Genomic DNA, 12475 nt, shown 5'->3' with positions numbered 1-12475 from the left:
ATTTCACTTCATAAGCTGATATGGTTTGGTTTGGTTTTGTTGTTGCTTGCCCCAGTGGTATTTGTCTATTGGAAATTCACGGTGCTTCCTTGAACCGGTTTTGATCATTTTTCCTTTAGGTTTCCCCCCTGCAAACTGTGCAGATGGCAAAATGGACATTTTGAGTTGAGTCCTTTCCCATGAAGAATCTAGCTGGTAAACATTTGTGATTTAAAGTTATGCATTTAACTGAAATCTGTTCACCTATTTTCTACTGTTCACACAATTATTTTTTTTATTTCAAGATTGAAAGTTGCATTTTTTTTTAAGAAAGAATGTAATTTATCAACATAGTTAAACCACTTCTACAAAACGCCCTATACAAATTAAAGATCAGTTAGATAAAATAGTTAAACACTTTGTTATATAACTGCAATTACCACAGTTGTGGTTTGAATATTAATGAAGGAAACATACAAACACAACATTCAAAAAAGTCACAGAATGCCAGATGAATGTGCTGCCTTTGCAGACAGATTTTGAGGATTTTTTGGAGAAAATTGTCAAGTTTTTGTGTACCTTTTTAATATATTAGCCTATACAATTTCTGTGAAAAGAGTATTGATGAATGCATCTGTCCTATGTAGCAAGCAACCACTTTCCACAAATATGGAGTGAATCTCTAAGCTACTGTATTCCTAAACATTAGGAACTACAATTTTGCTTACGTGTAAGTTACCGTGCCTAATCCTTCTATGGGCAGATAAATGTACCTTATGTTGCCTAGTTTTGTATTTATCAATCTTCTAGTCTTTTACATTGTTTTTAAGTTTTGTGTTTGTGATGATAATGTCAACTGGTTCTTCTCATACAGAGTTATAACTCCTGCCCTCACGGTATGAAACATTTATTATGATATTCTTACATCGAACTGTACTGTACTGTTTTATGTATGATATTATAAGTAAAGTTTTGCAATAGGCGCGTCCCGATCCCACTCTTGCGCCCATTTACTGAGTCGGTGTGAAGGAAATGAACGTCATTTACAGTTCAGCGGTATTAAAGAATAATTAATAAGAAAATAGATACTGATACTGAAGAAGTAGATCGAGGCGAAAGTGCTTTTCCCAAGGAGGTGTTATATTTTCCAGGTCAAAGCAGGCAGACGTGTCCACTAGATGTCGCACTTTCCAAAAGCAACATTTGAACACCACAGAGAAAGAAACGACGTGACGTAGTTGGTAGGTAATGTAAAATGGCGACGATCGTGTCGTTCTCAAAACAAAGCTAAAACATAGCCAGCTAAGGAGAAAACTGCTGATTTTACGAAGGAACTAACAACCAGCGTTTTAATTTTTGGATCTTGACAAGGTAACCAAAACAATAATTGATAAGAGTTGCATATTAGCTCATGTTGTGATATTTCTACCACGTACACTGGTGGAAAATAGCTAACGTTACCCCCTGTCTTTTAACTTAACGGCTAAAATAACTTCTGACATGATGAAGACGCACTGCTTGGTGAACATGAGCAGGAAAAGTAGCGAAAACATAGGCAATGATTCTGGATAGAGATTGTTTTCTGTAAGAACACTTAACTGTGTTATTCCGCTGTATTGATAACTTTATGTTACGGTTGTAAATAAAAGAGTGAACTCCTAGATTCAGCCATGACGGAGGAAGGGACGACGCCGGCTGTCTCCGAGGGGATAGTGGGCCTGGATGAGCCCAAGAAGATGACCAGGGAGGACTGGAGGAAGAAGAAGGAGCTGGAGGAGCAAAGAAAACTGGGAAACGCTCCAGCTGAGGTGGACGAGGAGGGAAAGTAAGTGTGGGCCCCGGTAGCCTGTGTAAAGGACAGACCAGGGCTGGCCGGAGGGGGCTAGCTTTGGACTGAGTGTGGGTGCTCTAACTAGCCTATCTGAAGGAGAAATTATCCTAATGATTTAACAATTTGGCCATAGCTGGACAATCCCACTTCTAACCAACAGACAAAGACCTGTGATTCAGAATGTGACATCGCTATTTAACCTTATGTTTTCAATGAAGCTACTGCTGTAACATTACTGATCACTTATTCTTCTTGCTGTCTTTTCCAGGGACATTAACCCTCACATCCCGCAGTATATTTCATCAGTGCCATGGTATATCGACCCGTCCAAAAGGCCCACCCTAAAGCATCAGAGGCCACAGGAAGAAAGCCAAGAGCAGTTCTCGTCCATTGGAGAGTGGTACAAGAGAGGGGTGCAAGATGTGAGCTTGCCAACAGACACACAACCAACTACTCAATTAATTATAGAAACATAATCAATGAACTTGAAAGTCTACAGCTTAATTTTTGTCTCTAAACAGAAACCGCTCAGCACTAAATTCCGGAAGGGCGCTTGTGAAAACTGTGGTGCCATGACACACAAGAAGAAAGACTGCTTGGAGGTATAACAGATCAAACAATTACAGCAATCTTTCATCTTCCAGCAGAGATCCAGAGATTAACTTCCACACAAATATAACCTTGTATGTTAAATAATGTCCTTAATGTTACTGTATCTGTTACTGATGAATATTCACCTCTGACCTTCACTTTTCTCTCTTTCAGCGGCCCAGAAAAGTGGGGGCAAAGTTCACAGGCTCAGGCATGGCTCCAGATGAGCATTCACAGGTCCAGCTTGCGTTGGACTATGATGGGAAGCGGGATCGCTGGAACGGGTATGACCCTGAAGATCACCAGCGTATCGTGGAGGAGTACGCCAAAGTAGACCTGGTAAGCAATTAAGTGGTAAATTCATGGTGCGTTTGGGCAGGTGAGAACAATGCGATTTGAACCCGGGTGGCACCAAAAAAACACACTGAGACCGCCTGAGAATGTGAGTCTCTGTCTTTTTCCAAGCAAACTGCGGTGTGATTCTGTAGGAGTGAGAACCTAATCCAAACCAATTGAAGGGCAACCCTGAAATGCAGATTTTTATACATATAAGGAGACTAATGTTATGACAAATGACTTGTATTGACAAGCCCTGGTTTGCTTGTAATTGGACAGCATGAACCCAAACAAAACAAATACAAAACTGCAGCAAAGTAAAGGGTTTTGACCAAAGAAAACGAACTGTAGGTGTAATCGCACCCTCACGGTCAAAACATTGCATTTTATTTGGGTTAGATGGCTTCTGATTTACTACATGACTCTGATTTTGTATCGCTGTTTGTCTCTGTCAGGCCAAAAGGACGCTGAAGGCCCAGAGGCTTCAGGATGAGTTGGCCTCAGGAAAACTCATGGACCAAGCTGTAAGTGCTCACTAATGCCTGAACTTCGTTTCAACAAAGTTTTGATTAGTCTTAGTAGAATCGCTAGAGTAGTAGAGTAGCTTTTTTTGGATGTTCCCCATCACCCCATGTTTTCTTTCTCTACAGGAGCGGGAACACAACAGTGAGGATGAGGATGAAGATAAATATGCCGATGACATCGACATGCCCGGTCAGAACTTTGACTCCAAGAGACGAATCACAGTCAGGAATCTGCGTATCAGAGAAGACATTGCTAAGGTAAGAGGCATGGCTGTCTAGGCCTATTGCTTATATTGTCCTGGTATTTTACAGTTTTTCTAACCGTAGTGCCAATTGTACTGGCACTCAACTAGAATACTGTATATGGTACAGAGTATGTTTGATTACCTATAATGTCCGCTGCATTAAAGCTGCCGTTTAATAAGCTGAGATAAGAGGAACTGTTTAATGTGGAGGTGTCCAATAATCTGAAAGTCGACTTCTCATGTCTGTCTCTCATAGTACCTGAGGAATCTGGATCCAAATTCTGCCTACTATGACCCCAAGACTCGAGCTATGAGGGAGAACCCGTACTCTAACACTGGCATGAACCCTGATGAGTAAGTTACTGTTCTTTTTTTTTTTTTTCTGATGGCTCAGATTTCTCATTGTCTTTCATGGAAAAACATTTGTCCAACTGTTTCATTCGACAGAGTGGGGTACGCTGGAGACAACTTTGTGCGCTACAGTGGGGACACGATCACCATGGCTCAGACGCAGTGTAAGTCACTGACATATTTTCCAGCCCTCTTGTTCCTCCACAGCTTTGCATGCTTGTCTCTCCAGTTTTGGAATTCATTTTTACCTGATATTCTACAGTCAGAGTCATAGGACATTTTTGTGTCTGTAGTTGGTGTTTTACTGTTGCAATAATACCTGAGAGGGCATTCTTTGCTGTGACTCTGGGTAGGTCGGTCATGCATAAAGTACTGCTGGTAGCACCAAAGTACCTATGATCACAGTAAAGAATGTCCTCAAGGATATTATGACATTCATATAACAGTTGCCAATGCATGTGCAGTGTCTGAAAGGTTTTATTCAAAGTAGTGTATACATACATAAAAATGTAGAAAAGAAGACACCTTGCTAACTAGCTCCTTGGTTAGATTTGGCAAGCGTCTTATTCATATGGCTGCCAAATTTGATTGGCCTCACCTCGGAGAGGGAAACGCTACACAGAAGACAGTGAAGCAGATGTGAACAGGGAAACTAAACCAGTCTTTGGGCAAAAAATTTAAAATGTACAACAGCATTATCCTTTGACATTGTTGAGCGATGAGCAGACCTGGAGGCCAATTACCCAAATGAAAGGCGGCAGAAACTGGATTGAAGGGAACATGATACCGAAGGCAAGACCTGCTCACATCACTGGTTCAGCTATCGGTTACATTAGTTCATGTGAGCAGTCAGCTTCTTTATGTTGTTAAAGTTATATTTACCTCCAAACCAACTATGTCTAATTATATAAGTTGTAACCTATAACTGCTTTTAACGGTATGAGATTTAGCTGGCTAAAGTCACCTAGTGTTAGCTAGCAGACAGCTAAAATAAACAACTTCACTATCAAAGAAGCACCACTAAGGATATGACACCTATTGTTGTGATATTACTAATACTAAAGGTCAAGACTATAAATGCCTCCCGTTTATAAGAATTAAACGTGATTGTTTTGGAGAGATATATAACGTTAACAACATAAATTAGCTGGCTGCTAACTTCAGCTAACATTATGGAGAGTCCAGTCTCTAACCCTAACCCACGTCATGAATGTTCCAGTTGCTGTAACCTTTGATTTGGACCTTCTTGGGTAATGTGGCATCCAGCTCTGCTCATCTCTCAGTAATATCAAAGGATAATTTTGGTGTGTATTTTTTTTTTGTCCAAAGACCACTTCAATTTGCCATTGTTTACTTCTGCTTTGCAGTCTTCAACATTGTATGACGTAAATCAAATATGGCTGCTGCTGTGTGAGTAAGGCAAATGGCAACCATGCTTTTATGGGAATTATCTGTACAGTTGAAACACGTCTTTGACCACTCAGATTGTTTGGCTGAAACTAGCTGGTGTATACAGAGATGATGCACCCAAAGAGGGATTATTCAGTTTGTTTTGTAATGGGTGCTATAGACGGTACATTCTGTGCCATTACACCTTCAATAGCACCATACAAATTCCGGTCAGACAGCTGATAGGCATGCAGCATACAACTGTATTCTCCCCTGTAATCACTGTCAATGCATCATGTTCTGTATGTCAGTGTTTGCCTGGGAGGCCTATGAGAAGGGCTCTGAGGTGCACCTGCAGGCCGACCCCACCAAGCTGGAGCTGCTGCACCAGTCCTTCAAGGTCAAGAAGGAGGACTTCAAAGAAAAACAGAAGGAGACCATCCTAGAGAGGGTACGCAGCCGACTTCTGCCGCTCTACGCAGTTCTGACAATTTCCACTGTTTGTTTTTTCAAAGCTGCAGCAGGCTGATCAGTTGTATTCATACTGGCGGATGGCATCATTGACACTCTGTTTACGCTTTTGTGTGTGTCGAACAGTACGGAGGCGAGGAGCATCTGGATGCGCCTCCGCGGGAGCTGCTGTTGGCCCAGACGGAGGACTATGTGGAGTACTCTCGCCACGGTGCTGTGCTGAAAGGACTTGACAAGGCGGTGGCCCGCTCCAAGTATGAGGAGGACGTGCTCATCAACAACCACACTGTAAGGACAGCAGAACGGCTCTAAAATGAGAGCAGTGTATGTTTTGCGGGGAGTCCATAATATGTGAATAATCTTTGTTCATTCATTAATTCTTCATTCTGATTAATTCTCCTGTGTGCAGTGTATCTGGGGGTCGTACTGGAGGGACGGCTGCTGGGGATTCAAGTGTTGTCACTCCATGGTCAAACTGAGTTACTGCACAGGAGAGGCTGGAATTAAAACAGCAGTAAGTAGATTTACTTACAATGTTCAAAGGTTCTGTTCGTTACACATGGCATATCAGGTTTTGTAACCAACTTTTTTTGTTTGTTCTCTTTTCCAATTGAATCTATAGAGCAGCTCAGCTTGTGTTCCATTTGACGATGGACTAGAGGAGCCACAGGAGGAAGAACAGCCAAAGACTCTGCTGGAGGTAAGTGACGTTCGAGAGATTTAAAACCACTTCAGTTAGTGATAATGAACATATATTTTAACAGTTTTTATTGTCAGTGATGGTAAATGTGGATCTCATTGTGTGTTTCTCTCTGTCATGTATTAATCATCAGATGCATCAAGAAAAGATGAAAGAGAAGAAAAAGAAAAAGAAGAGCAAGAAGAACAAGAAGAACAAGAAGAAGCATGACTCTGACAGCAGTGACTCGGAGGATGAAGAGAAAAAGAAGGAGAAGCTGCAGAAGGTAAGTGTTTGTGTGTGTGTGTGTGTGTGAAAAGATATCACATCTATTTTCAGGTCTTCTATAATGCTTTATAAGCATTCTACTGTGAAGCCGAGCATGTTCAGTCTGTGTAGTGAGGATTCAGAAGTGTTCTCTAATATTACAGCTAACACCCCCGATGTTGTTGTTGTCAATGAAAATCTTAGAGAGGTGTTCGTTCTAGAGGTTGGATGTACTTTTGACTACAGCCTAGAGGAAGCCTTTCTAACTAAGATGCTGAAATATCAACAGCTGGAGCAGACCATTTCACAGCTAGGCTACAAGTGCAAACTTTTAGTTTTCATATTTGGCAGCCTGGGTCATGTTCACAAGCTAGTTGTGAGGGGCCTTCAGATGGCCGGTCTCCCTAAGAGAAGGGCCAAGCAGTTAGCGAGGTATTGTTCAGTATCTGCTATCATTGGTAGCCGCTCAATATGGAGGAGGCGCTGCTTTTTATACCCATGAAGTGGATCCTGTCTGTTATCCTTTGACCTGCCACTGTTTTCATCCTGTGTGTATGCAACAATGTGGTTGACAATTAGGCACTTATGTAACTGACTGACTCAATATCTGACTGCATTAATAGTGTTTATGTCCTTTATATGCTTGTATTTATGTGGACATAAATAAAATTTTTATCTGTGTGTGTGTGTGTGTGTGTGTGTGTGTGTGTGTGTGTGTGTGTGTGTGTCTTACATGGCAAACAGTCAGTCGGCCATCTATACGTATCTTTGGCTTAGCTATTTTGCATGTCTCACCCTCCACCCTGTCTCTTCCTTCTAGGCCCTTGATGCAGAGGACAAGCGGCTGAAGCACATAGAGGCGATAATGCAGGTGGATGAGAGGAAGAGGCCCTACAACAGCCTGCAGGAAGTGAAGGAGCCCTCCGAGGCCGAGATGGAGGCCTTCCGCATGAAGCGCTGCCGGCCAGACGACCCCATGGCCTCCTTCCTGGGACAGTGACCTCTCTCCTCAGCCCTCTCCACTTCCCTCCACTTTCCCCAAGGCCTCTAGCAGAGCATTTGCTTAACTGGAAATGGTTCAGACTGCATCAGTAACTGACTTGCATCAGTAAACACAGCTTTGCTCTAATAAACTTACAGTGGGAGCCTGTCCTGCGACTACGAACACCATCAATACTGTGTACAGTGTGGTGATCATTTCAGTTTTTGTTGCCTTAGGATGGTAGTTTTTTATTATGCGTTTTTATTTTTACTTAATTGGTTCCACAAAAATAATTTGGAAAAAAAATTTCTTTGATGTCCGTTTTAAATATTTTTTGTCATACACAATCTCCGGGACACCTCTGAGTCTTTAATTCCTGTTACATATTTTGGTGGAATAAATGCATTTCATAGCTAAAGATATGTTTGTGTTTTTTGTGTGGGGTGTTTAAAAAAAGTTTTAGATCAAAAATTGCTAGTCCTTTCACTTGGTTATAAGGATGGCTTTCTAAGCCTATTGTATGAAATTAAAAGTTTAAATCTCAGAAGAAATGGAAAAGTAGTTTTCTATCTTAATATTTGCAACAGCCTTTCACCTGTCATGACCTGCAAGAGGAGACAATGATCTTCGGTGCTGTGAATCAATATGTTCTGTGCTTGTCATTGTTGAAAAGACTGGATCTACTCCCTTTCAATCAGGACTCTCATGCAGGGTTTTGGAGAACGTTGGCTTTTAACATTGAATCATTTTTATCACAGACAAACATTCAATTTCAATGCTTTCTCCATTAAATTTTGTTCTTGGAATGAAGACACGCTGTCAGATATAAAGCACCCTGCACAGTTCAGCAGTATTGCAGACCAAACAGTGATTCTCGGCATGCTGTGTGCCATGCCTCCTAATGGCCACTAGGGGCAGATGGCCTAACTGTAAGTGAGTGAGTGTGAGTGAGTTACTTTGTTGATCCATGAGGTGCTTTACGTGAAAATAGCCAAACTAAACTCAAATCAATATACAAATCAGTCATGAATTGATTGCTTGTAACTTTTTTTTAGCAATATGTTTCACAGAGCAACCCTCCTTGGCTTTTATTAGTGCAGCACAGCCACCCACTGTACCTGCTCCTATTTTGTTGCCAGTTGTGTCTCATAGAAACCCCCACAAAACATTATCTCCTTATGTATTTTACAGGCTATTCAAATGGTTCTAGTTCAGGGTGAATGCAGTAGATTGTTAAATTCGAGGCAGTGCCTTACCCGGCAGCTGGGACTTTTATTGGTCTCTCATTTCTTGGCACTGCATCACAGTGCTAAGCAGAAACACATCTGGTGATCTTCATAGTGGAGTTTTACCCTGCTCAGCTCAATATCTGCAGGCCATCTCGCTGTGAGGTTTATTTTGCAGTTGTAACTTGACAAATTGCTGGGACTTATCAACTCAAAGCAATTCTGGCAACTTAAGAAAAGTTGGCACTATTATCATGATGAATTATGACTCCAAAAGCTATATATGGTTTCACTTTTTGCCTTTTATCTCATGAATAGTCCATAATATTACATAATAGTCTATTTTCCCATATTATGTTGAGCTTGTGAAGGAATGTTGTGTCACTGCGTCAGCTGTGCAATGCTGTTGCACTGAGCTGAATGTAATTACATCATTGTGAAAGTATCTGCTGGCAGAGTGTGCTTGCTTAAACAGGGCGGATGTTATGGACCCTGTGCTGCACTGGGCTGCAGATTTCTTTGCAATGCCTCTCCTGAAGAATGCTATCTCATCCGAATATTGGAGAATCATGTAGGAAAGTTGGTGTGCTCTCGGGTAGAAAAAGGAGTTGGATAGTGCTGAAAAATGCCCATGGCTCATAATTTCTCAGCTGGTGAGTTCTTTGTTTGCTCTTTTTCATATCCGGTATGTTTACTCTTTACAAGAACATGCTGTAGGCTGCATTCTTTGCCTTAATTTAATCCATGCATAATTTAAAGTATCCTCTTTCTCATTAAGCATGGACTCATAGTGTGAAACTAACCATGACATTTAGATGACAACTCAATTGTTTATTTATAGTTTATATACACATACTGTATATGCAATTACATTTTTTCATCTCATATTTGTGTGGGCTAGACAATATGCATGTACTTCCTCACCACACTCACTTTAAATCTCATTCACTTTGGCAGATTTTTTAAATGTATTTTGTTAACAGACATTTGAATCATCTTGACTGTGACTGGCCTGCAAAAGCCAAACCCAAAGCTGTGTAAACAATTACAAGTTTCCCTCGCTTCCTCTTGACTCCACAGTGACCATCATGCTCCAGATATGCCTGATGTTCTGTTTGCTGTCAGCCGTCTTCTCCCAGTCGACATATTCCTCATTGAAGAAAGGTCGCAACATCACTGTCCACTCCTCCCAGCTGGTCTGCAGTCTGCCAGGTCCACAGGGGCCCGCTGGAAACCCTGGAGCCCCTGGGTCACCGGGAGCCATGGGGCCCATGGGAGCCCCGGGCAAGGACGGCCTGGATGGGAAGGATGGAGAGAAGGGAGAGCAGGGAAACAGCGGTAAGAATCTACTGTACCTCTTGTACTGTTGTCTTGTTTATGCACGTTCACTTGGTTTACTCCATTGCCAGCAGCCGGAGGGTCCCACAAAAGTCAAGAATAGAACTATAATGTAAACTTATTTTTAATCAATTTAAAAGAAATGTACTCACTGAAAAACACCCCTCTTTTTTTACAATACATTAATTCAATCTTGAGTCATGGTCACCCCCCCTACTCAGTCAGGCTAGTGGGTTATTCCACTTCTAGCGTGATTTTGCCACTTGACTTTAAGCTCATTTTCCTTGCCACTGATCAGTAGCTAAGAGAAAAGTTTAAAAAAATAATGAGCAAAGCTGCCCATGTGGGGTGGACAAATAAAAAGTGCCCTTGCTTGCATGCTTTGCTCAGCCCAACTTGAAGGTAATGTATAGAAAGGATGGATTAAAAAGGGAAAAGGTTGGGATTCATGGGGCCCCATTGTTACCTTTACCTAGGGCCCCCAAATCACTAAGTCCACCCCTGCCTACCAGTGCAAAAGTAAAGCACAAAGGCAGATTTTACTCATTATTTTATTTTGAGGAGCTATTATGCAAGGTTATATAAGTTTTATCATGGTATATTGTATAATGTCATTCTGTCATCTTTTTGTCACTGTTGTCAGGTGAACCTGGGAGGCTCGGGAACATAGGGAAGCCAGGTGTGAAAGGCCGCGAGGGGGTGATTGGCAAGGCCGGACCCCGGGGTCTGAAGGGGTTGCGCGGGCCTCCGGGGGTGGCTGGAAAAGGGGGACAGAAGGGAGAGGCGGGTGACAGGGGTGAGGAAGGAGCTCCGGGAGGCTGTAACTGCGGCAAGGCGGCCCGCTCAGCCTTCTCTGTGGCCATGACCCAGAGTTACCCCAAAGAGCGCCTGCCCATCCGCTTCAGCCGCATCCTGCTGAACGAGGGGAACCACTACAACGCCAGCAGTGGAAAGTTTGTCTGCGCCATCCCGGGGGTCTATTACTTCACCTACGATATTACACTGGCCAACAAGCACCTGGCCATCGGGCTGGTCCACAACGGGCAGTACAAGATCAAGACGTTTGATGCGAACACGGGGAACCACGACGTGGCGTCCGGTTCCACCGTTCTCCACCTGCAGCTCTCGGACCAGGTGTGGCTGCAGATCTTCTACTCGGAGCAGAACGGGCTTTTCTTTGACCCCTTCTGGACAGACAGCACCTTCACTGGCTTCCTCATCTACGCTGACCAGGACTATCTCAATGAGGCTGACAGAAAAGCTAATGCTGAAGCTGACAGTTAATACCTTAATCCAGAGTTATATCTGTTTTGTTTCTGAATCCAAAAATTACTTTATTGCATACAATACACGAACCAGTTATGAATATTATTGATATTTGAAATGTAGCCCATATTGTGTATAGCTTTGCTCAACAACAAATAGGCTTCAACCAGTCTCATATAATTGGCAGTGTGTAACAAGTTCTGACACCAGGTGGCACACAAGGAATGAAAAGAATTCGGCTGCTCTTGGGGAACAATTTGACAAAGCTGTAAAAAACCAATGCATTTGGGCTGCATAGCCTTGGTGTTGCTGTAAGTTTGACAAAGGCCAATGCAGCAGATATTTTTTTTTATATCGCAGATTTGTTAAATACTTCCCCAAGAGCAACTGAATTCTTCTCACTCCTTTTGTTCTTTTTGATTCATACACCTCAGGAACTGCAGGTTGCCACAGATGTTTCACCCTTTCTACCAGGTGGCGCACAGCCACCCTCTGTGATATGAACTACTTTTTTAAACTGCAAAAACACAAAATTTAACTGAAATGAAAATAACGGTCTGATGTTTATTTTGCCATATTACATATTCCTGAGAAAAAAGAGGATAATGTGTTTGCATACTTTGTGGTGTTCTAAATGTAATAAAATTAAGAAATGGCCCTATTGGTGAATATATCAAATGTTTTTTTTTGTTTAGATAATTTATATCTTTACGCGCATTGGTTCAATATACAGTAATGAATTTTACATTAGGCTTTACCCATGGTGGCCAGCCGGTTCTTCTAGTTGGTGCTGTATTAGAGCAGTGGTTCCTAAAGTGGGGTCCAGAGAAATGAGGAATAGGCCAGTTCATTTTTAATTATTTTTACTCCCTAGAATTTAGACGACTGTTTGGATTACAGTTTTCACTCTCCCTACTGTTGTCACCTTCCCATCTAGATTCTGTATCTAACAACTAATTTTTTTCTCAGATGGGGTTCCTTGGGGCAAAATCTTATCAAA

At 42.0% G+C, this 12475-nt stretch overlaps 2 protein-coding genes across 3 annotated transcripts; both read left to right on the top strand.

Annotated features, from left to right (window-relative positions):
- The first annotated feature begins 1218 nt into the window (after positions 1–1218).
- On the top strand, positions 1219–8073 carry slu7 (SLU7 homolog, splicing factor). Of its 2 annotated transcripts, none has more exons than XM_078289113.1 (15): positions 1219–1350; positions 1642–1804; positions 2079–2232; positions 2332–2412; positions 2576–2740; positions 3193–3261; positions 3388–3519; positions 3763–3860; positions 3954–4021; positions 5558–5697; positions 5844–6005; positions 6127–6231; positions 6340–6417; positions 6551–6682; positions 7484–8073. In XM_078289113.1, the coding sequence occupies exons 2-15, from the start codon at positions 1650–1652 to the stop codon at positions 7661–7663; spliced, it is 1719 nt and encodes a 572-aa protein (XP_078145239.1). In that variant the 5' UTR covers positions 1219–1350; positions 1642–1649; the 3' UTR covers positions 7664–8073. The 2 variants fall into 2 exon arrangements, with proteins under 2 accessions (XP_078145239.1, XP_071773069.1); XM_071916968.2 differs by having other exon boundaries at positions 1629–1804.
- A 1353-nt stretch (positions 8074–9426) lies between these two features.
- On the top strand, positions 9427–12127 carry c1qtnf2 (C1q and TNF related 2). Its single transcript, XM_071916979.2, has 3 exons — positions 9427–9524; positions 9952–10209; positions 10853–12127. The coding sequence occupies exons 1-3, from the start codon at positions 9497–9499 to the stop codon at positions 11491–11493; spliced, it is 927 nt and encodes a 308-aa protein (XP_071773080.1). The 5' UTR covers positions 9427–9496; the 3' UTR covers positions 11494–12127.
- The last annotated feature ends 348 nt before the right edge of the window (positions 12128–12475 follow it).

This window comes from Centroberyx gerrardi, chromosome 16 (genome assembly GCF_048128805.1).
Source record: "Centroberyx gerrardi isolate f3 chromosome 16, fCenGer3.hap1.cur.20231027, whole genome shotgun sequence".
Classification (NCBI taxonomy): Eukaryota; Metazoa; Chordata; class Actinopteri; order Beryciformes; family Berycidae; genus Centroberyx; species Centroberyx gerrardi.
Note: the sequence above shows the minus strand (reverse complement) of the source record. Positions and strands in the feature narration are given on the sequence as shown.